Genomic DNA, 24,985 nt, shown 5'->3' with positions numbered 1-24,985 from the left:
GAGGGGCTTGATCAGACGACTATCGGGGAGGTCATGTGGTGGAAAGTTAATGAGGGCAGGCCCAACATAATTAAAAGTTTTTTAATTACAGTGGGAGCAGTGTGATTGGTCATTGAGTTATTAATTAATCCTGATGATTATTTAATCCTCACTTAATATGGCGGGGGTTGGGGTTCTTAATTAGTTACGGTTTAACTAACTAATCCCAATTATTAACTCTATTATGGTTATGTTTAACCGAGGGGCGGGATATATATGAATTTGGGGATTTTGCATAGTTATAGTAATGCAGGAATGGGTAATGTTTGTATCGGGAAATTAAATAATAATGTAAGTTAAAAGTTAATATGATTTTGTGAAGTCGTGCTAAGTTTGAACCATTTTCCTGTATATGTTTAAAACTTAGGCTAAGTGAAAAATGAGGGCTTTTATGGAAAACATTTTAATTTCCCTATGTAAAATAGGATTTTACTTAGGAAAACTTTATAAAAGGAATGAATGATTTATGAAGGGGGGTGAATATTGATGAAGGGGTTTTAAGTACTTAGGCATTATAAATTATTGGGCCGAGGGTCTGGTCCCTCCAAAAGTCAGAGAAATGCTCTAAGCGCCTTTAACTTGATAAATACCTTGGCACTTAGGGGAAATGAGTAGGGAAGTTAAATATTTTTTGACTTTGATTTCTTGATGTGTCTTCCAGGTGATACATGCCTTTGCCTTGTGATGAAAGTAAAATATTTACACATTTAAACTTATCATTCACCACATATTATTCTGCAACCATCATCTACCTACCCTACCTACTTAACCTAACATTTTCACTTCTTTATTAGGGTACACTTAGACTGGCAAACCCTTATCAAACTTTCTTTTCTTTTACATGGTGATGCCTATCTAAGTCTACTCTTATTACATCCAAGGGCTCAGATTAAATTGTTGAGCTCATTTTATTCACTCTACCTATCTACTTATCTGCCAAGATTACATTGTTTGGTCAAATCTTTATTATCTATTTCTACAACATGAAGTTGAAAAATGAATTAGCCAAGCTTAAACTGTTTGACTATTCATAAATTGTGGCATAAGTGACAAACTGCACACAATTTTTTATGCTACAATAGTAAAAAAGTAGTGGCATTTAGAGTTGCACACTTTCCTGGTCTTTTATTTTTGTTGGGGTTCATTTTCTTTCACTTTTTGACCATCTTTTTATTCTTTTTACCCTTTGATTTTTCTTTTAGGGTATACCCTCTTTACATTTTTTAATTTTTTTTATTTTTTTACAAATATGGAAAACCTTTGCAACAAGTGAATGTATGAACATATTACAAAGCTCAACAAGTCAATCATGATATATGACACCTATTGGTATAGAGGCATAACAAGTGGGAAGGCACGATGCAAATGGATCCTAGAAAACCCTCTAAGTCTTCAAATATTCAAAACTATCGCAAAAGTAGAACATATTAAAAAGTAGGATTACACCATCGGAAGGGAAAAACATAGAGAAAACATTGAAAAACAGGCTTATCGACAGTCAAATCAACTTTGAATCGGAGCCGTCGGATCTGGCCAATCAACGGTCCAGATCTGATTGGTGAATCGCAATCACCGGTGGAAAAGGGAGGCTATCATCAGAGACCACAAGAAATACACAACAGCGATCACCAGGGTCAACGAGGACTGTCGATCAAGCGCACAGATCGATGGCCCAAGTTGCATCACAATATCGCGTCGGCACATTACAATGGAGTGGGGCCGATATACATATGGCTTGCGACAGTCGGACCCGATAACATTATAAATGAGATTTGATAAAATTTCAAGTCCGGTAAAAGGACTTTTTCAATGTAAATCGTGATTTTTGTTAAATAAACGAAATACAAAGGATAAAGCACCGATGCGATGAACTGGACCTGAAGGGTTTCTTAATGCTATTCTATTTTATTGCATGTTTGATATAAGCAGGATTTTCATATTTTTATGTATTTTCAAATATAAAGGGAAATCACAAAACAGGGAGGATTTCGGGAGAGCCAAAGGCGGTAAATGGTTTGGGTCGGGCTCCACCTGATCCCAGACAGTGGCTGCCACGTGTCCAGGCTAAGGAGAAATAAAACCACCCTCATCAGACGGTTAACCTCCATACGAAAGAGCCGCCTGAAATGAACCACAACCGTTGGATCTCGATGTCCCAGATCAACGGTGGAGATGCGATATCACTACAAAGGCAGACCCGATAGGAGTTATAAGGTGGATTCATAATATTTGAATTTTGATGAATAGTGATTTGGCATATTTTTCTGTGTTTTACATCGTTTCTCTGTGTAAGTAGAAAATGACCATTTTTGGGATTTCAAAGGCCTTGAAATCATTTAGCAATGATTGCTAACGCTCAGAGGGGAATCTGAGCAGACAGAGGCCGGGAAGGCATAGAGCCCGAGAAGGAGAAATGAACAGACAATGCAGATTGGATTTAAAGCCACAGACTGACAGAAACAAAGACACGTAGTGCTGAGCTAGAGAAAAGACAGAGACAAAGAGTGATAAAGAGAGTCTGTGTACTTAGAGAGGCTTGAGGGGTTTAAGAAAAACTCTTGATGTTGTAATTGTTTTGTGTTGAGACTCAAATTGAGCTCATACATTTGTAAAACTCTGTTTCTAAGACATAATAGAGAGGTCACCACTGAAGGCTGGACTAGGAGACGTAGCGCAGGAGTGTTGGGTGAACTCCTTATTAAACTGTTGTGTTTATGTCTGTTGTCTATTATGTTCTTTAACTACTTCATTGTCTATGTATTTCAAAATCTTATCAATCCATTGCACAAAGTAACATAGGCATATCCATGCACATGAGTCTGTAATACCTTAATAATTGTCTTAGATCTCATTATTAGATCAGACTACGATCACACTCTTGAACACTTAGTGACACAACATGACCAACCAAAACATATGAAAACTCACATCACTTAATTCAACAAACTTTGTGAAAAGAGTGCTTGAAGTGAGTGCAAGACATGTCTATGTGATGAGAACAACTCATATGCATAAATATTTCCCCATGATGTAGAACAAACTTCCTTTTGCATGACAAGAAATAATCCCCATGCCTAAATATGACACATGTTTTATAATATAAAGCATGAATGAATCTTAAGATCGAAGAGGGGAGCTTGAGATCACCAGCTTATTGATAAGTGACTAAGGAACGATCGATCACAGGATCCACGGTAGGCTCCCAAATTTGAGTATATGCCAAAATTTTGGAGGGTGTTGCAGCCACTACAACAATTTATCCTTGGCGTGGACAAGGAGAGACTGGAATTATCCTTGATCCATTAAGATTACCCTATGTTCAACATCAACCCAATTGATCCACATAGAAATAAGTCACATCTATCATTGGTTTGTTTTTTCTCTGGCTCGTTGTCCTTGATTTGATCATCTCCACCCATGCTCCATGATGAGCCCCAGAAATGGGTAATTATGTGGGCTCATTTTACCTCTTAATTTGACTTAATCCACCATTCTAATTATTTTATTGCATTTTTTTATTATATTTATGCTAATAGAGTGAATTGGGTTAGTCATTATGCCAAAAAGCCTAATGTGTGCTTTATGCAGATTTTTGGTCAATTTTGAGACAAAATCAAAGGTTTAATGAGCATTTGGTAGCCAAATTCATGGAAGAACAAGGGAGAGGATTTGTAGGAGGGTTTCCCCTTCATTTATGAGCTCTTACCTCGAATTCTCCTCCAGCAGCTCGGAGTTCAAGGGCCACCACATCAATGATCACAAGGGTAGTCGAGCAGGGCTAGTGAAGCTACTGTTAACAACAAGTTTTGGCAGCCGAATTCTTAGAGTTTAGGAGGATTGTTGGGGTTGTAAATTTGTATAAATAAGAGGGCTTAGGGCCTCAATTTTGTTAGTTATATTTTATTCAGTAGGCTAGTCATTTTGTTAGTCTATCTTCACACTTTAGTGCAGCTCTGTATCAACACATTTTCAAGATTTTTCTTGTAGACAGTTTTTGGGATGTAACTATTATTTCTTGATTAATAAATATGAATCCATCTTTGCACCAGCTCTAATATTTCTTAGGAGGCTGTAGCTCTTGGGGTTGGGCCCAACCCAAGTGCCATTACCTCCTTTGTGTACTTTTATGTGTCTTTGCTGCATTCATAGAATAATTTATGTTATTTAGGTTAAAATCTTGCTTTGTTACTTAGGTTGTTTTTTATGATTAAAATAGCTTTTCATGCTTCAGGTTGATTTGACAGTTTGATAACAGAAAAGATCTACAAAAATGCCATCAATCAATCCTTGATCTCACCTCTCCCTCCATGGGACCATGAGCTGAGACCAAGGCATACTTGCTGCCACAAAAACACTGTTTTTGCCTTTCAATGCAATTGCTAGTGTTAGGTTTTTAGTTGGAAAAGTTGCTACCAGTTGTACTTGCATGTTTAGATCTATTCTTGCTTATTTTTCATAGTTATCTTGCATGATTTACTGTCTATAAACTTCTGTTCATCATGTTTCTGGTTTTTAGGTCAGATTAGGTCAAAATAGGTAGATCTATTGTTTTTCTAGTCTTTGTTCGAACAGTTTTGGAAAATAGTGTGCGGAGCACCTGTAATACATACCTGCCTATCCTTCCTCCATCATACAACCTGCTACAACCCCTAATCTAAGATTTGTTCCCTACATTTGCCACACGTTTCCAATTTTCCCTAATTTCTACATTCTTGTTCAGCATTGCTCCCTCCATCCTTGAACAAATCCAACCACCTTCATCACTCCTTAGCTTCCTTTACCAGCTCCTAGACCCCTTAACATCCTTATCCATCCTTCATTTCCACTTTCCCACCATTTTTCCACCATCAACCCTCTAAAATCCTCTTTCGACTCTTCTTGTAGAACTTCCTGTAGAACATCTTGTAGAACCCCTGCAGACTTCCTGTAGAAGTTCACGTGTGAAGTTTTTCGAGATCTGATCGCTATGAAACTCTCTAGAAGGGTGTTGGGGACCCCTTAGGCCCTCTTCTCACCTTCCCAACGTCTTGCAAGTGCCAACTCCATTTCCTTTCGCCAATCAACCTCTGCACAGTAAAAAACAATGCAAGCACATGCATAATAATTCCGCCAACTTACTCAAAAATACAAAAGGATGATTTTTCTAGATTTTACTTTAGAAGTAGCTTAGTCACATGCATTTTACCTTTCCAAAAGTCAATGGCATCCATTTCCGCAACTTTCATCTCTTTTCTTGCACCAGTAGGGTTAGTTGGTAAAACTAGGGTTTGCATTTCCTTTCAACTTTCAGCTTCTTTCTACAAGTAGACTAGCCTCTTTTGAGTTAGCTTTCATCCATAATAGTTAAAAGCTTCTTCTAAGAGCTCATAGAAGTTGGCTTATGCTCCTAGTGGACTTGTGCCAATTGATCAAGTGACAACCTACGACAAGAGCTAGTACTTGTGCATATTGCACTGTCGCTTCCAAGTTTGTTACGAACAACCGGGTTGATAAAAGTAACGAAGGGAGTCCCAGGAGTTGCAGCATCATTGCTACAATACTGGAGCCCACCATATTTTTGGCGTCGTTTTTGGGGAAGCGTCAGAGTATTTGTGATTGCTGCTTTTCTTCTATCTTCTACTGCAACCTTCTGCAACTACTCTGCTAAGTAGAGTAGTTGTTTCATTTCCATTATGCAATTTCATTTATGCAAAAGTAGATTAGACATTTTCTGCTTTCCTAGACTATCATTTCAATTCTGCAATTTCATTTCAGCAAGCTTAGATTAGACATTTCCTGCTTTCATTTCATTTCAGCAAGCATAGATTAGCATTTCAATTCTGCAATTTCAATTTTGCAAGCATAGATTAGCATTTCAATTCTGCAATTTCAATTCTGCAAGCATAAATTAGCCATTTCCTACTTTCATTTCAATTCTGCAATTTTCATTTCAGCAAGATAGGTTTTAGTTAGGTGCAGTTCAATCTATTTTAGTTTTGTAGGTACAAGCAGAAAAAAAAAAAAAAAAAAAAAAACAAAACAAAACAAAAAACAAAAAACAACCAAAAAGATTTCCTTTCATGCCTTGTAGGAGTAGAGATAAGTCAGAAAAATGTTTGCACAGCCCCTCCACTGCTTCACACAGCCAACCTTCTCTCTTCTTCGATGGTTGTGATTAAGAAGAACTCTTAGGTGGACAGCAAGACATATTTGAAGAACCTCTAGGGGAGAAGAAGAAGAAAACATTCCTCTGGAGCAAATGGCTGAAAATAGAAATGTTGGGAGCAGTACCTTTTCTTCCAACTCATCCCTTTATGTTGGAAAAGGTGAATGTGAAAATATGCTGGAAGATTTCAAGAGCGATATGAGGCAGTTTCTTGCCATGCAATTGGATACCTTGTGGATCCAAAGGAAGCAAGAGGAATCCAAGAGGGCTTTGGCCATCTTTTGTCCTAGGTGCACTAGAAAGCATCCTAGGAATGAATGTCCATTGCACTCTATAGAAGTGTGTTTTGTCTGTGAAAAGGACCATCCTACGAACCAGTGCCCTTCCTTAACCAAAATCAAAGCTGTATATCAGAGGGCCAAAGGAGCCATTGAACCACTCTATTCATGAACCAAAGGAGGCCACATGGACCCAGACCTTACCAGCAGGGAATGCAAGGGACGTCCCAGACCTATTACAGCCCCTATCAAGCCACTTCCATGCCTTCTTGGGGTCCCCCTACTCATCCTTCCTGGTCCACACCTCCTCCTTGGTCCTTCACATCTCCACATTATGCCCAACCAGCTGCTCATCCATTTCACCCCTACGCTCAGCCACAACCTCAGTGGAATGCACCTCTTCAGGGGTGGAGGCCCTAGTACAACTCTCCTCCCACTCCTTTGCCTCCACCACCTTCTTAGTCACAACCATTACCTCCTGCTCCACCAAGGCAGCCCCAAATGCCTGCTCAACTGAACCCAAACCCAAATAACAGGTAGGCTCAGCAAGTATATAGTGGGAAACCACCTGCCCAACCACAACCCCATCCACATCCATCTCAAATATACACCCCCACTCAACTACCCGTACCACCATTTCCAAACCCACACATTGGAGTAGCTCAACCCAATTACAATGCTGAGGCACAACATGTCCAAACAACTCCTCTTGAGCTCAATGATATTCACCATAGCTCAAGAAGAGTATTGCAAAAAAGATATTATATTGACAGCATTGAAGGACCACATCCAGCAAAAGAAGATTCAAAAGAGGAGATCAAAGGACCATGGGCTGCACTTGATAAAGAGAAGACAATAGAATCAGAGATCAAGAGAACTTCCTCATGGTTACGATCAAATCCTCCATGTATTCAAGAGAAAAATTAGCAAAAAGAGGAAGATGAGGAGGTCACGGTAGAAGGTGACATGAAGAATAATCTAGATCAGCAAAAGGACCAAGGATATTAGAGCTATATTGAGATATGGTTCTAGATGGTCACTAAGTTGCAGCAATACTCTCTTCCTCAACCCTGCTTGATCCCTTCAAAGTCAAATCATTTGGTCTCTGAAATCTGAATACCTGTCAAAGCATGCATTTCAAGCCTCCACATCATTTTGTCTATCATCTCGATGTGCACATGGCTCCATTGGAAGTATTCTTATACTTGAAAATGATTTTGTTTTTCAAAGTAGGGTAGGGTAAAAAACAAAATAAAAAAATAAAAAATGAAAAATAAGAGAAAGATAAAAATCTAAGGTGAAAACCTCCTCGGAGGTGCCTCAGATTGGCTCATTGAGTGAAAACCTCCATGAGGGAGTCAATGGGTTAGAAAGAAGAGAAAAGAAAAAGGGAATAATATCCTTGGGTGAAAACCTCCCTTGGAGGCGCCCAGGGCAGGCAATTAGGGTGAAAACCTCCTTGAGGTGCCCTAGTTGTTTTAAAAAAAAAAAAAAAATGAATTTCCAGTTGTATTGCATCTTTGCAGAAATTCAGGAAGCAGCAGAAAGTGCCAAGAAAGCTCTGAAACCAATAGCAGCACCTATCCTCCCTTCCCTCACTCTTCTCCATCATTCTTGACATCCTTTCCACATCAATGTGCTTCTTTTCTGAAAACTGTGTTTTCTACAGGAGGATCCTGTAGAAATTACAGAGAGCTAGAAATGGACTTCAAAATCAGTTTGAGGAAGAGGGAAGCTTCATAAAGGGTTCATAAATCCTCCTGCAGTCTTCAAACCCCTCTTCCGTCATTTCCATGCTTGCATCACACCCCAAGCTCATTTTTCTTACTGTCCAAAAAATTGCAGAATGCTCTAATACAAAAATACATTGAGCACAAAATTTGTTTTTTCCCTAACTTGAAAACTGTGCATCCATTTAAAAAATTGTTAGATGGGGAGTTGTATAGGGATGATGGCAACATGCCCAAGCAATTTCAGTCAATTCCAGTGCATGGTTTCTAAGAAATCAGCTTCCATCACCTTCAACCATTTTTGCATTTTCTCAATATCTGTGCATCCATTTAAAAACATGTTCCATGGGGAGATGCATATGATCCATTTAAAAAACTGTTACATGGGGAGATGCATATGGGTGATAGTAACCTGCCCAAGCAATTTTAGCCAATTCCAATGCACATTTTTTGAGAAATTGACCTCTTTCACCTTCAGCCATTTTCAATTTTTCTCGAAATCTGTGCATCCATTGACCACAATTTTGCTATGGGAGGTGCATAATGATGATAGAAACATGCTCAAAAAGTTTTAGGTCAATCTGATCTATCGTTTGGGAGCTATTTAGAAAACAAGTTGTTGTCTTGCAAAAATCTAGCATCAGCAGCATGAGGGTGCAAATCTGAAGGTTGAAACAGACATCTACAACTTAGATCCAGCCAAAGGATACCTGCACAAGAAAAATAGCCACACATCAAACAGCAAAAAGAATATAGCAGAAGGGACACGGGCATGCAACAAATGAATATGAGCATGCAGCAGCAAATAAACCAAGCAACACGTCGACTTACAAGTAAGTGTCTAAACCAGTTCATCTATTTGCATCTGTATGATTCAAAACTTCATAAATGAATGAAATGGTTGGATTAAGCCAGAAAGGTGGCCAGTTAACTAGACACCCTCAGCTAGTTCAATTACACTCCTCCGGAGATCACACAGCCCATGTGTATAGTCAACTCACGAGAAATTTAAAAAAACAGGTAGCGGCAGATGTTTTGAACTCCAGCGCAACTGATGTCACGTGATTAACAGGCAAAGAACATACAGTTTCATAATAACACTGCATTGGGGATCAACGATCCGGTCCGGCCACCTCATCACCTCACCACGAATCACGCCCGCAGATAACAAACAACTCAGTTAAGGCATTCACCACCCTGTGTTCATTCTGCACTCACGACGTTCTCGACTAGAGTACGCATCTACCATTTCTAGAGCAGCTAACCAGTCATGCTCTGCCATATTTCTACCTGTTTTTTTGAAAATCTCCCACCTGTCAGACTCTACAGGAAGCACAGTTTCGTTCTACAGGAACCGAGAGCCTTCTACAGGAAAGGCAGAGAACAACTTTGTAGAAGGAAAACCGAGAATTTTCATCGAATTTCAAGCTCCAAACGAGGTAGGCTCGAGAAAACTTCTCTCTGCATGATTTGTTTGTGGAAGGTGGTGAATTGAACACAACATTAGATTGAAACGAGAGTAAAATTTTGCCTGCATATTTCACTGAGTTTACCAAGTTTTTTCCTCTGCATCGAAAATCTCCTCAACATTTTTTTAAATTCTCCTGGAAGGAAGAGACATGCAGCAGTAGAGGCCAGCCTGTGTGCGTGAAAAAAACTGAATTTACATATCTATCCATGTGCTGAGAAGAGAACCTGTGTCCTTATGCTCTGTTCTGTAAAAACAAATTCTTCTTTTCATAAACAGACAGTCAAATTTTGGGTGACAGCAGTCTTAAAACAGGGGAAATATTGCTATTTGATATTGAACACATGAGAAATTCCTTCTTGGGTTCAGAAGAAGCCGAGTTCAGCTATCCTCTGTTTCAGTGATTCACTGTTTGTTTTTCTGAGCATTTTCTTTTCTAGTTAAGACATAAAAAGAGCACTCAACACCATGGCAGGAGGATTCATAAGGAAAGAACCCTTAGACTCTAGCAAGTTGCACGAGCACCCTAAGGTGGTGGACCTTTTCACCCAGGCAAATTGGATATCCTTCTTTGACAAAATTTAGGGTTATGATGAGGAGATAACTGAAGAGTTTTTAATGTCCCTGAGACCACATTTAAAGACGCATGCCACAGTTAGTTTTAGGGGTTTGACCCTAGAACTTACCCCTGAGTTCATCAATAGAATTACTAGTCTACCATTGGGGCTCCCTTGGAGCAAAGAAGAGAGATCATTGGGCCAAGTTGCTAAGAAAAAAAATTTCCGCTCAAGGAGCATCCTGTAGAAGACAAAAACGGAGCTAGAAGGACAAGCTTGCCTCCTCTCTGGAGTGAAGTTAGTTATCAAATAATGAAGCATATCAAATGTGAAGGGAGGTTTAGCATCATTTATGGTTATCATTTCAGGCTGCTACATGAATTGAGGTATGGGATGGACTTGCCTCCAACTAGGAAATTGAGCATCCCATATTTCCTCCTTCAGTCTTTAATTGAATGTGGTACCAAGCTAAATGCGGGAATCCTAGATCAGTTAGCCCACCATGGAATCATGAAACTGTTGGTAGAAGATGCTTTACTCAACTATACTGTCCCCATAGCTTGGGAAATCTTCAGAAATATGTCCATCAATGATAACATCAAAACTTTGGTTGAGAACATTAGCCCATCCAGCAGTGATGAGGGGGAGCAAACTGAATAAATTGAGAAGAACATTGATGAGGGAGCACAAGACATTCCAGCAGAGGGAAAAATAGAGGAAGAATAGAAGGAAAAAGAGGAATTTGACAAGACTGTTGAACCTAAGACAGAAAAGGAGAAAACAGCAAAAATAGAGAAAGGAAAAAAGACAAAGATTGGAAAGAAAAAGGCCAAGAAGGCCCAAAAGAAGGCTGCCACAGCCAAGGCAGGCACCCAACAAGAGAAAGAAAAGATACACCCTAAGATATCAGTGGCACAAGCAGAAACAGTGGGCATAGAAATTTCTACAAGAAGTGAAGAAAAAGAACAGCAGAAAGAAAAATCCCCTGAGATGTTGGCAAGAGAAGTAGCAGCTGGTCTCACTACCCTAAGGACACCAATTAAGCCAAAAGAAAAGAGAAAAAGGTAGGCCTCCATGTATTTTAAGGCCAGGAAAAGCACAAGAATTCAAACAAGCAGAATAGGAGGAGCAGTGGAAGGACATGGACAAGAAGGCATAATTTTATGGCACACATGAGTAGACCACATCAGAAGCTTGGGATGATAGGGAGGCCACCAGGGCCATCAAAGATGAAGAGATAGATTAGTTGCTCAGAGGATGAGCAACACCTTCAATAGGGGGTGATGATGAGCCCCAGAAATGGGTAATTATATGGGCTCATTTTACCTCTTAATTCGACTTAATCCACCATTCTCATTATTTTATTGCATGTTTTGATTATATTTATGCTAATAGAGTGAATTGGGTTAGTCATTATGCCAAAAAGTCTAATGTGTGCTTTATGCAGATTTTTGGTCAAGTTTAAGACAAAATCAAAGGTTTAATGAGCATTTGGCAGCCAAATTCATGGAAGAATGAGGGAGAGGATTTGTAGGAGGGTGTCCCCTTCATTTATAAGCCCTTACCTCGAATTCTCCTCCAGCAGCTCGGAGTTCAAGGGCCACTACATCAATGATCACAAGGGCAACGGAGCAGGGCTAGTGAAGCTGTTGTTAACTGTAAGTTTTGGCAGCTGAGTTCCTAATGTTTAGGAGGACTATTGGGGTCCTCAATTTGTATAAATAATAAGGCTTAGGGCCTCAATTTTTTTAGTTAGATTTTAGTCAGTAGGTTAGCCATTTTGTTAGTCTATTTTCGCGCTTTAGTGCAGCTCTGTATCAGCACATTTTCAAGCTTTTTCTTGTAGACAGTTTTTGGGATGTAACTATTATTTTTTGATCAATAAAGATGAATCCAGCTTGGCACCAGCTCTAATATTTCTTAGGAGGTTGTATCTCTTTGGGTTGGGCCCAACCTAAGTGCCAGTACCTCCTTTGTGTACTTTTATGTGTCTTTGTTGCATTCATAGAATAATTTCTGTTATTTAGGTTAAAATATTGCTTTGTTACTTAGGTTGTTTTTGATGATTAAAATAGATTTTCATGCTTTAGGTTGATTTGACAGTTTGATAACAGAAAAGATCTGCAAAAAGGCCATCAAGCAATCCTTGATGTCACCTCTCCCTCCTTGGGACCATGAGCTGAGACCAAGGCATACTTGCTGCCACAAAAACATTGTTTTTGCCTTTCAATGCAATTTCTAGTGTTAGGTTTTTAGTTGGAAAAGTTGCTACCAGTTGTAGTTGCATGTTTAGATCTATTCTTGCTTAGTTTCCATAGTTATCTTGCATGATTTCCTATCTATAAACTTTTGTTCATCATGTTTCTAGCTTTTAGGTTAGATTAGGTCAAAATAGGTAGATCTCTGGCTTTTCTAGTCTTTGTTCGATCAATTTTGGAAAATAGTGTGCAAAGCACCTGTAATACATCCCTGCCTATCCTTCCTCCATCATACAACCTGCTCCAACCCCTAATCCAAGATTCCTTCCCTTCATTTTCCACACTTTTCCAATTTGCCCTAATTTCTACATTCTTGTTTAGCATTGCTCCCTCCATCCTTGAACAAATCCAACCACCTTCATCACTCCTTAGCTTCATTTACCAGGTCCTAGACCCCTTAACATCCTTATCCATCCTTCATTTCCACTTTCCCACTGTTTTTCCACCATCAACCCTCTAAAATCCCCTTTTGGCTCTTCCTGTAGAACTTGCTGTAGAACATCTTGTAGAACCCCTACAGACTTCCTGTAGAAGTTCATGGGAGAAGTTTTTTGAGATCTGATCACTGTGAAACTCTTTGGAAGGGTGTTGGGCACCCCTTAGGCCCTCTTCTCACATTTTCGACCTCTTGCAAGCCCCCACTCCATTTCCTTTTGCCAATCAATGATCCAGATTTAAACAAGAACGCAACAAATTACAGAGATAACCATATACACAAAGATGCAGCGGAAATAATACTTCATTTCATTAATGGAAAATACTGACATATGCTTACAAACAGAAATGGCAATAAACTAGCTAGGGCGATGGTAGCTTATCTCTGAGAAGAGATGTGATGGCTACATGCCTCTGAACTGTTCTTAACTGTATTACAATGAGGCTCGAAGGCCTATTTATTGTTGAGAAACAATGAAAAACCCTTCACATACCGAAACCTAACCCTAGAAGATGAAACGCCAAATTGTGGGCCCCGTTTGGGTAAATTGGTACATCAATTTCCCGGGGTCGTAACTTTGGCATACGATCTCCGTTTGACGCGTACGATAGCTCGTTAGAAAGATCTATCCGAGTACTACCACTTTGGGAGGCAACATAGGGCTCGGTCGCCCCAGAATTCCAAAAAAACGTCGTTTAGGGCCTCAAAACGGCTCCGGAAGTTCAGGACCCGAAAAACTGCTAAAAATAGTAAACTGTGCTACAATTAAGGAAACTGAAAATGCTGAGAAAGACCATGGTGGGGGTCCAGGTGGACCTGGCAGGTGGCCACCAATATCCACCTGGATCATTCCTCCCCCCTTAGGAAGCAATGGTCCCCATTGCATTGAGCTCCTCCATGAGATGAGGAAACCTCTGCTGAACTTGTTCCCTGGTGAGCCACTTGCCCTGCTGAAGGAGTTGGCCTGCTTTGACAACTCGATACAGTTGGATATGCTGTTGGCGAGTGTTCTTGATCTGTGTGTCCATGATCCGATCAGTTGCAGCTTGTTCCATGCAATCTGGATTTAATTATGTGGGTTTGAGCTGTTCTGCAATGTCGGATGTGTCTAGCAATGGTGGAAAGTATGGCCGAAGGCGGTCCACATTGAACACTGGGTGCAGGCCAAGGAATGGGGGAATGCTGAGCTCAAATGCATTGTCTCCCATAGCCTTAGTAATGGTGTAAGGACCATATCGAAGTGGTCTCAATTTCCGATAGGCTCCAGTAAGGCGTTCCTTTTGCAAATGCAACCAGACTTTGTCGCCCACCTGAAACTTGTGTGGCACCCGGTGTTGATCATGTCGCTGCTTGTACTTGGCATTTGATTTCTCAAGAATGTCATGGACCTGCTGGCGAATATGTTGGATGCGCTCAATGAAGCTGGTGGCCTTATCTGTTTCGGACTGGACATGAGCTGAATTCATGTGAGTAGCTGCAAGTGGCATGGCCACATCAATGGGGCATAGTGGCTGGAATCCTAAACCCACCTGAAAAGGGCTATGGCCAGTGGAGCTGTGAAGAGCTCGGTTGTAGCTGTGCTGAACATAGGGGAGGCTCTCGTCCCATGTGCGTGGATGCTTTGAGTTATACATGCGCAGAATGTGCACAATCATCCTGTTGACAACCTCTGTCTGGCCATCAGTTTGAGGATGGAAGGCTGTGGACTTCGTGAGTTTGGTGTCCAGCATTGACCAGAGACTGGACCAAAATGTGCTGAGAAACCGACTGTCCCGATCTGAGATGATAGACTGTGGGATCCCAAAGTGCACCCACACTCGTTCAAAGAAGAGTTTAGCAGTGGCTTCTGCTGTGATATTCTTCTTGCAGGCCATCATAATGGCCATCTTTGAGAACCTGTCGACGACCACAAAAACACAGTCATTTCCATGCTTAGTGGAAGGAAGGCCTGACATGTAATCCATGGAGATGGATTCCCAAGGTCGACTAGGGGTAGGCAACGGGGTATAGAGGCCTTGCTTCTTAATGGTCGGTTTGGCAATGGCACAGGCAGTACATGATCGGATGTACTTCCCAACATCCTGTCGAAGATTCGGCCAATAGAAATAGTTTTGCAGTACTGCCACTGTTTTCTCAACCCCGAAATGCCCAGCAGCCCGACTGTAGTGTGCTTCCCAAATCATCTTGGCACGCTCGCTTGAAGGAACACAAAGGTGACCGAGGTGGCATAATAGGGCATCCTGGAGGTGAAAATCTGCAACCTGCCGACCCTCCAAGAGTGTCTGGTATGTGTGGCCGAATTCTGGGTCGCTTTTGTAGAGAAGTGGCCAATCAGAAGTCTCGTGCCCGCAAGAGTTGAGCACGGTGGTTAGCGCCATGATCGGTGGTCGACTGAGGCAATCTGCAACATTATTGGTGCTGCCCTTTTTATACTTGATATTCAAGTGAAACTGTTGCAGGTATGTAGACCACTTCTGATGGCGATCATTCTGCAATTTCCCTTGGGTCTGTATGAATTGCAGAGGTCGGTGGTCTGTGTGGATGACCGTTTCCTTCCCCAAAATGTAATGCTTCCATTGTCGGCAGGCCTGTACAATGGAATACATCTCTTTATCATAAGTGGGGTACTTCCGGACTGTGTCTGAAAGTGTTTCACTGTGATATGCCACTGGATGTCCATGTTGAGTAAGGACTGCCCCAATAGCATAGTCAGAGGCATCTGTCTCGACCTCAAATGGTTGTTGTAAATCTGGTAACGCGAGCACTGGTGCCGTGCAGAGGCGATCCTTCAACTCCCTGAATGCCTTCTGTTGAGATTCAGACCAAAAGAATTTTTCTTTCGCCCCGCCCTTGGTGACTTGACTCAAGGGCCAAGAAATATGAGAAAATCCCAACACAAACCTGCGGTAGAAGTTGGCAAGACCTAGAAAGCTGCGGAGCTCTGTTAGAGTGGTTGGAGAGGGCCAATCCCGAATGACTTGGACCTTGGCTGGATCGACATGCACCCCCTGTTCATCAATGATGTATCCCAGATACTGGACCTCGGTCATGCCAAAAGTGCATTTCTCCAAATTGGCACATAGCTTGTGTTGCCGCAGTGTTTGGAGAACCTGTCGGATGTGGTGGAGGTGCTCTTCCCAACTCTGGCTGAAGATCAGAATGTCATCCAAGTATACTACTACAAAGGAGTTGGTGAATGGCCGCAAGATGTCATCCATTAGCCTCATAAAGGTTGCAGGAGCATTCGTCAATCCAAAAGGCATGACCAACCATTCGAAGAGGCCCTCCTTGGATTTGAAGGCAGTCTTCCACACATCTGAGGGTTCAATTGGTACCTGGTGATATCCTGACTTCAGATCGATCTTGCTGAAATATTTCGCCCCCTTTAGTTGGTCTAGGAGGTCATCAATCCGCGGGATCGGGTACCTATTACGGACAGTGATCTTGTTCAGCGCCCGATAGTCAATACAGAGTCTCCACGTCCCATCCTTCTTCTGTACCAACACTATCGGGCTCCCACAGGGCGAAGAACTCGGACGGATGTGACCTTTCTGTAGGAGCTCCTGAATCTGCCTCTTGATTTCATTGTTCTCCAGAACGGAGCGCCGATAAATTGGTCCATTGGGTAGCGGCGCACCTGGGGTCAGATCAATGGAGTGCTTGACTTGACAGTGCAGAGGAACCCCTGCCGGGGAGGTGAAGATGTCTTTGTACTCCTCCACAATCTTGTCCATTTGTAGCTGCCGTGCAGAGGGACCTCGTTTGGAGGCCGCGGCCACTGTCTTCTTCTTCCCTTGAGGGCGTATCATCAGGAAAACAAATTTCCTGGTTTTGGAAATGATCTTACTGCATTGTTTTGCAGTAATCAAAGAGATGGCGGCAGGTGGTGGTACCTCTGGTATCCTAAACAACTTATTTCCCAATGTAATAATAACAGCACGGGGCCTTGATTCATACACAGCATGTCGCTTCCACAAGTATGGTTGTCCTAGTAATACATCACAAACTTCAAGGGGAGCAATGTCACACAATACCTCATCCGTGAAGGGCTTGATGTTGTATGGAAGGCGACACTGCTGGCTCACGCGAAGATCTCGCCCTTGGTAAAGCCACCCAATGGTGTATGGTTGTGGATGTGCTGTGGTCGGTAAGCCCAACCGCTTCACGACCTCTGCCGAAATGAGGTTCTTTTGACTCCCGCTATCAACAATGAACTGTATCGGGGAGCCCTTGACCCACATCTGGGAGTGGAAGAGACGCTCCTCCTCCTCTGGATCTTCGGGTTCATTTTTCTGGATCTTTGCGGTAGCAACAGTGGCGCTGGGATCCGCATCAATGATCTTCTTCCCTTTTTCATACCCCTTATCGGGTTCTGACTCAGAGTTGGAACATGCATCTGATTCTGAAACCTTTAGCTCAGCCACCAGTGACTGTTTGGCCCGACACTCACTTGTGTTGTGAGTGGAGCTCTTATGGAACTCGCACCATTTTCCAGTGTCCTTTCTCGGCTTCGCGGCGTTGCTCTTTGCTTGCAGCTTCAGCTGGTTGTCTTGGGCTGTCCCGCCTTGGCTTTGTCCTTTGTTCTGTGGTTTAGGGGCACCTTTCCCCTGCTTTGGATTCGCAGATCCAAAGTCTCGCTTCTTTTGTTTAAACTTCTGCTCGACTTTGACGGCATACCGGTATGCTGCGCCGAGCGAGGGGATGTTTAGGAACTGTATTTCTTCCTGGATGTACTTGTGCAGGCAGCCACGGTATTTGAGTATCAAATGTTGCTCCGAATCCTTGATACCCAACTTTGTGCGAAGGGTATGGAAAAGATTGGTGAACTCCGGCACATCTTGGTCCCTCCCCTGCCGCAGCGTGGTCCACTTTATGTATTCATCCTCATAGCTTCCGACAGGGTAGTACTGCTCCTTGATGGCATCCCGGAACGAATCCCAGGTGGGTGCGGCTGAAAATAGTGAGCCAGTACTTTCATCCTTCTGCTCGCAGTAGGTTTCCCACCAGTCCTTGACGTGGGGGGCTGCTTTGAGAAGAGCAAAAACAATCTTTTCCCGACTCGAAAATTCATGAACAGAAAAATAACCCTCTAGCAGATTTAACCATTTATCTACGGCATCGGCGTCTATCTGACCCTCGAATATGGGGATTTCAAAATTAACTTGTACCTTAAAGGGTGTGGCGTTTCCAGAGGAGCTGCTGGAAGCCGATGTGCCGCTTCTGGGTAGCCGCTGAAGGATCTGGGCAAAGCTGTCCATCATCGCATTCCGTTGTCGCTCGAGCGCTTCTTCGAGCAAGATTTTGATGGGATCTCCTGCCCCCTCGTCTTTCTTCTCGTCCGCCATGGGAGGCCGTCGGGATTTGCGAGGCTGGTCTTGCAAAGGTTCAACCAGTTCAAGCCCTAACTCCTTATATCCCGACCTTGTTGGGGACATGCAAAGAAAAACAGAGAAAAAGCAGACCGCTGTGATACCACTGATCCAGATTTAAATAGGAACGCAACAAATTACAGAGATAACCATATACACAAAGATGCAGCGGAAATAATACTTCATTTCATTAATGGAAAATACTGACATATGCTTACAAACAGAAATGGCAATAAACTAGCTAGGGCGATGGTAGCTTATCTCTGAGAAGAGATGTGATGGCTACATGCCTCTGAACTGTTCTGAACTGTATTACAATGAGGCTCGAAGGCCTATTTATTGTTGAGAAACAATGGAAAACCCTTCACATACCGAAACCTAACCCTAGAAGATGAAACGCCAAATTGTGGGCCCCGTTTGGGTAAATTGGTACATCAATTTCCCGGGGTCGTAACTTTGGCATACGATCTCCGTTTGACGCGTACGATAGCTCGTTAGAAAGATCTATCTGAGTACTACCACTTTGGGAGGCAACATAGGGCTCGGTCGCCCCAGAATTCCAAAAAAACGTCGTTTAGGGCCTCAAAACGGCTCCGGAAGTTCAGGACCCGAAAAACTGCTAAAAATAGTAAACTGTGCTACAGTTAAGGAAACTGAAAATGCTGAGAAAGACCATGGTGGTGGACCTGGCAGGTGGCCACCAATATCCACCTGGATCAATCAACCTCTGCACAGTAAAAAACATTTAAAGCACATGCATAATAATTCCGCCAACTTACTCAAAAATAAAAAAGATGCTTTTTCCAGATTTTACTTCAGAGGTAGCTTAGTCACATGCATTTTACCTTTCCAAGAGTCAATGGCATCCATTTCTGCAACTTTCATCTCTTTTCTTGCACTAGTAGGGTTAGTCGGTAAGAATAGGGTTTGCTAGGGTTTGCATTTCCTTTCAGCTGTCAACTTCTTTTTGCAAGTAGACTAGCCTCTTTTGAGTTAGCTTTCATCTATCACAATTAAAATCTTCTTCTAAGAGCTCATAGAAGTTGGCTTACGCTCCTAGCGGACTTGTGCCAGCTGATCAAGTGACAGCCTGTGGCAAGAGCTAGTACTTGTGCATATAGCACCATCACTTCCATGTTTGTTACGAACAACCGGGTTGATAAAAGGAAAGAAGGGAGTCCCAGGAGTTGCAGCATCATTGCTGCAATACTGGAGCCCACCACTCCACTCCAGCTACATTTTTTTGCATGGCCATGACTTGCATTGACCCCATGACGATTTGATGACCTCATTATACCCACTTCATTTGTATCCCCATTCAATGGGGATGCCCCTTATGGTTACTGAGCTATATTCGCATCAACGCGACTCTTTCATCAATCTCAAACTCCCTCCCCTTTGGTATAAGTCATATCTATAGTTACAACATTCTCCATTTCGATAGATTCAAAGATCCATCATTCTACATGGTCTTGCATGACCATCATTGTAATTTGTACTGTACTTTGACATTTACCATGATCATGGGACATGGGCACCTCCTTTGTATCAAGAAATTTAATATCAATATATGTCACTCATTTTCACTAGTTCATGCAGGTTGTAGATCAGTCAATCCTTTAGGCTCATCTGACCTCTCTCACTCTCTCTCTCTCATTGGCATCTTTAGTTGTACCCATTTCAACACACAGAAATTTGTCATGTACTTTAGGTGTACATTTCCATGTGCCCCCCCTTGCACATTGGGGGGCAACCATTATCCTAAAATTTTGGTACGCCTCTTGTACAAATGATAGTAGAACAATAACATGTCAAAAACATGTTCAAACATCACCAAAAGCAGTCCTTGGGGAAAGAAATTCATGGGATACAAAAACAAGAAGGAATAAATTGAAATTTCATTCACTGTGCAACTTTCTAACTAATCGTTCGAGACTATGTTGTGTTCTTAAGTAAACTTGTACATCCATGCAAATATCGGTGAAATAGTCATGCAAGAATTGTTTCTACATTTTAGATTGTCTATTTGAAAAGGTGTTTGGTCTCACATACCTAGATTCCTTCCTTATGGTCAAGGAAACATTGACCCCATGTCTTCTTTTTGCAATAGAATGACCTGCAGTGATCATGAAAGGTTTTCCGAAAAACCTTAGCCACTCAGGTTAATAAAATAAGAGCCAAGCCAAGCAATTTAGAAACACATCTAAAGACGGGTTATGTTAGTGCTTTTTTGTAGAAGAAAGGAGGAATGAGAAGGAGAGAGAGACGTAAAGCCCATCCCTCAAGAGAAATTGAGTTGCTCCACTAACAACCTTTTACACAACGAGGTGAAGTTATAGTAGATTCGACTAGAACTAGACATATTTCTTGTCTTTTCTATTGGGCTGTGTCTGTAAGAGAACTTCTTTTTCTATTTTCTTTACATAGAGTAATTGTGTGTTTTATTGTCTTATGGATTATGGATCTAACCTGGTTTCTATACTAACAATCAACATGTTGCATGTTAACATCTAACTAAGGATTGTTTCATCTTTTTGTACATGCTTGAGGGCAATAATCACCAACATGTTAGATGATGGACTGCTACAGTTAGAAAAAATACACATTAACAATAATCTAGTTGATATGCAAACAAAGATTTTTCTAAAGTATAAGGACTAGTATTGTAGAACCTTCATCGGGCTCTTGCAAATGTGATGAAAGACATGTTAAAAAAGGATGAGTGGAAAAGTGATAGAAACAATAGAAAAATATTCACTCAAGCTTTTATTACATCTCAAATGGGAGATAATTACATCTACTAACTACCTACCTATATATATATGTGTATATATATATATATGTATATGTATATGTATATGTATATGTATATGTATATGTATATGTATATATATATTGGAATAGGCTTTTAGAATTTTAATTTAATTATCAATAAGGTGGATGGTAAGGATTTAATCACCATCAAATATTCTAGAATATTCTTAGTAATAGCGATATATCAAATGTTGATATTTATCTCAAAAGTAGTTAGGCCAATTTTACTCTTTTAATTATTTTTTTAATTAAAAAAACTTTCATATAAATAATTATATAAGTGTCATAGGTTGCTCGAATGTTAAAGTCATGTAGCATTGATAATCCATGTATCGCTCAATGGTATTAGGCCATGATATTGTAACAATGCCTATTTATTTACAAATTAAGAATTCTTGATGGTAAAATGGGGTGTGAAGGAAAAGGGAGTGGATGTATGTATTTTCATTTCTCTATTGGATTAAGTCTACTAATAATTTTCCTTGGTTTTTCTAGTTTTCTACATAACTAACACAACCATATATATTGTATTAAATGGTTGGTTAGTACAGATAGACATTAAACCATGGGAAACATTGAAACACTTACCCAATGATACATTTCACATTGTCAAGATTTTAAAAAAATTACAAAAATTAACTAAATTATAACTTTGTTTTAAATTATTATTGTGTTGATCTAGCCCCGTATCGAGATGTTGTAGTGTAATATAATGTGATATCCTATAAAAAATAAATTAATCTTAAGTCTAGACCTACCAAGGATTAAATTTATTTTCACTCTAAAAGAAGTTTGCATCTAAAGAGATTTGATCCTTTGAGTTAAGATAGATATGGGCTTGTTATTATTAATTATTGAAGGAGTTCATATATGAGTTAAACATATATATACGTTTTAAAAAACATAGAACAATATTCTTAATAATGGAGATTCACTCCCACTTTACAAATAGAAATTCATAACTTGTAAATCGTCTTTATTACAATACCATGGCTTTATCAATACTAAGCATACTACATATTCTTTAATTAATAAAATTGAGATATTTTAATTAAAAAGAAAAAAATACATAAATTTTAATATTTAATATTTAATTAATAAAAATATATTAAATTTCTACCTCCACTAATAATAATTACTATAATTAAATTAAAATTCCAAAAAATTAAAATTCCAACCAACTATTCTATTAAAAACATGCCTATTAACCTAACCTATTTATAATAACACTATTAATATTTGTTTAAATGGTTTACTCTATTTTATTGTAAGTTTGTTCTATTATTTATTACTTTTTATTTTTTAATCTGAGAGTGTTTTGTTTTCAAAGCTATTAATAGTTATTTTGAAAATTTGTAAAACATTACTTGATCTACTTACTGTTGCAGCGTTAATTGTAAATTTAATCTAATTTCGCCCCGTTAGTCTGAGATAGAAAATGGAAAAAAAATGGGATCGATATCATAACACAGGATGGTATGACAATTCATTTGTCGGACGGCGTGGAAGAGAGTCGATAGGCATACGGCCATAAATCATAAATTACTGAAGACTCAGTAGTGCCAAAAAACGTTGATAATTCTGTCACATGATCCGTCTATTTTAAATGTAGATTCCCTCCTCAGGATGCGTTTCCCCTATTTTTTTTTCTCTGCGTTGTCAGTCGTTTCTTCATAAATTAAAGAGTAGTGCCAAAAGAATGTTGTTGCTTCAGTGAGTCAGTGACCTGGTAACTCCTTTTTATTTTTTTTAATATTTTCCGTCGTCAGGTGTTCGTCCATAAATATTGCCCAGCCTTCGTGAATGTTCCAAAGCAGTGCTCTGCGTTTTGGTTTAGCTTCGAGAGTTTTTATTATCATCATTGCGATTTAACTTGTCTACTGGCTCGTCGGTTTCCATGGCCGTTCTGAGATCGATGACTGTTAGACAGGCAGCGTGGCGACTGGCTGCTTACTCTTCTTCTGGCGTGTTGTGTGCCCTTCCAAGAACTGCTCCCAATTTTACGATCACCAGACAGCCACCACTATTCGTCGCCCCCCATCGCCCTACTCCTCGTCAATCGCTGTATCTTTCGAACATCGACGATCAACCGGGAACAAGGTATCATGTTCCTAAGCTTCTATTTTATCGCAGCGACAGCGACTCGAAGAAGAAGAATGAAAAGGATCCAGTCAAAGTTGTGAAAGAGGCTCTCGCAAAGGTTCTGGTGCATTACTATCCTTTTGCCGGAAGATTGAGAGATGCAGATAACGATAAACTGACCGTGGACTGCACTGGCGAAGGTGTTCTTTTCGTGGAAGCGGATGCCGATATTTCGTTGGAAGATTTTGGAGATCTGTATCCACCTATTCCTCGTGGAGATGAATTTGTCAATAACGTTCCAGGTTCCGATAACATCACAGGCTCTCCACTACTACTCATTCAGGTTTATGCTCTGCACATATAACATTATAATTCGAAGTCTATTTTCTAGAATTGCAGATTTTGAGAATATGAAAAATGTAAATGTTTAATCTCTCAAAATTCTAAGATATTCCAGAAATCTACATTGTACATTAAAAAAAATCATTTACGAAATTAGTTTGACTGACTATAAAGTTTTAGTATTTGAAATCGATTACCGGTATTGTCCTTATAATAAGTTGTTAGTTTCTCTACTAAGATAGCGTAAGAATATGAAGCATCCATTGAATTTTTCGTAATACTTTTCAATTTAAAGCAACCTATTCTCACTACATTTCGCAGTATACGGTATCCTATGTGCAGACTAATCTGATAGAATTTTGCCACCGTATGAATTTACAGGTAACGCGTCTAAGATGTGGAGGCTTCGTATTGGGTTTGCGCTCCAATCACTGCATGAGTGATGGTGTTGGTATCGCCCAATTTCTGAAAGCTCTTGGTGAAATGGCCAGAGGAGCACCGACGCCGGCGGTTCCGCCAGTTTGGAATCGAGAAGTCCTGCGACCCAGAGAGGAGCCTACTGTGGAATTTTCCCACCACGAGTATGCCAAACCAACGCCCGATGATTATAAACAATTGATGGCGCCTCAGGACGAAATGAGCGTTAAGTCATTCTTCTTTGGGCTAAGAGATATCGAGGCCTTAAAACGACAGGTAGAAGGCAGCAACTGTACCACATTCGAAGCGTTATCGGCGTGCTTGTGGCAATCAAGAACGAAGGCTCTGAATCTCCCAGCCGACCAAGATTTGAGATTGCTGTTTTCTCTAAACGCCCGTTCGCGATTTCAGCCGCCTCTTCCCGCCGGTTACTATGGCAATGCACTAAGCTTTGCCTGCGCGGTGGCAAAGGCCCGGGATCTAACTCATCAACCGTTGTCTTTCGCCGTCAATTTAATCAACGATGCCAAGAAAAGGATCGACTATAAATATCTGCGATCTGCTATCGATCTGATGGAAGTGAAAGGGCGTCCACACTTTGCAGTCGGCGGCTCTTATATTATTACGGACTTGTCCAAAGTTGAGTATGGCAAAGCTGATTTTGGGTGGGGGAAAGCAGTGTATGGAGGTTTTGTGTCCGGTGTAACACCCGAGCTGTCAAATTTCTCCGTTCCTCTAATGAAAGATTTCGAAGGAATCGTAACTCCTGTGTGTTTGCCACCCGTTGCCATGGAAAAATTTGAAGAAATTGTATGTAGTAGCATAAACTAGAATAGAGTAGCCGCCATCAAGGTCCTGTACTTCACAGAAACACATTCGTGCTGACAGTCGTTCGAAAGTCCCAAGTAAGTTTTACTAAATATGTTTGCCTACTGTAATATATCCTAAATCATTTCTCCTTGTTGTTAGCACAAGCCATGCACAAGGCCAGTCAATGTCACAGCTTTCTGCTCCTATTTTAGTACATGCCATGAGCAATGTGTCTCAATG

General features: G+C 40.8%; 1 protein-coding gene across 1 annotated transcript; it reads left to right on the top strand.

Moving 5' to 3' along the window:
• Nucleotides 1-22,991: 22,991 nt before the first annotated feature.
• On the top strand, nucleotides 22,992-24,766 carry LOC149175671 (benzyl alcohol O-benzoyltransferase-like). Its single transcript, XM_089422919.1, has 2 exons — nucleotides 22,992-23,519; nucleotides 23,900-24,766. Exons 1-2 carry the CDS (start codon nucleotides 22,992-22,994, stop codon nucleotides 24,764-24,766), a joined length of 1,395 nt encoding a protein of 464 aa, XP_089279045.1.
• Nucleotides 24,767-24,985: the final 219 nt, after the last annotated feature.

The sequence above is a fragment of the Pinus tabuliformis genome, chromosome 4_1 (assembly GCF_031772625.1).
Source record: "Pinus tabuliformis cultivar Carrire ecotype Pingquan chromosome 4_1, CPIR1, whole genome shotgun sequence".
NCBI classification, from domain to species: domain Eukaryota; kingdom Viridiplantae; phylum Streptophyta; class Pinopsida; order Pinales; family Pinaceae; genus Pinus; species Pinus tabuliformis.
This window is presented reverse-complemented; position numbering and strand designations above follow the sequence as displayed.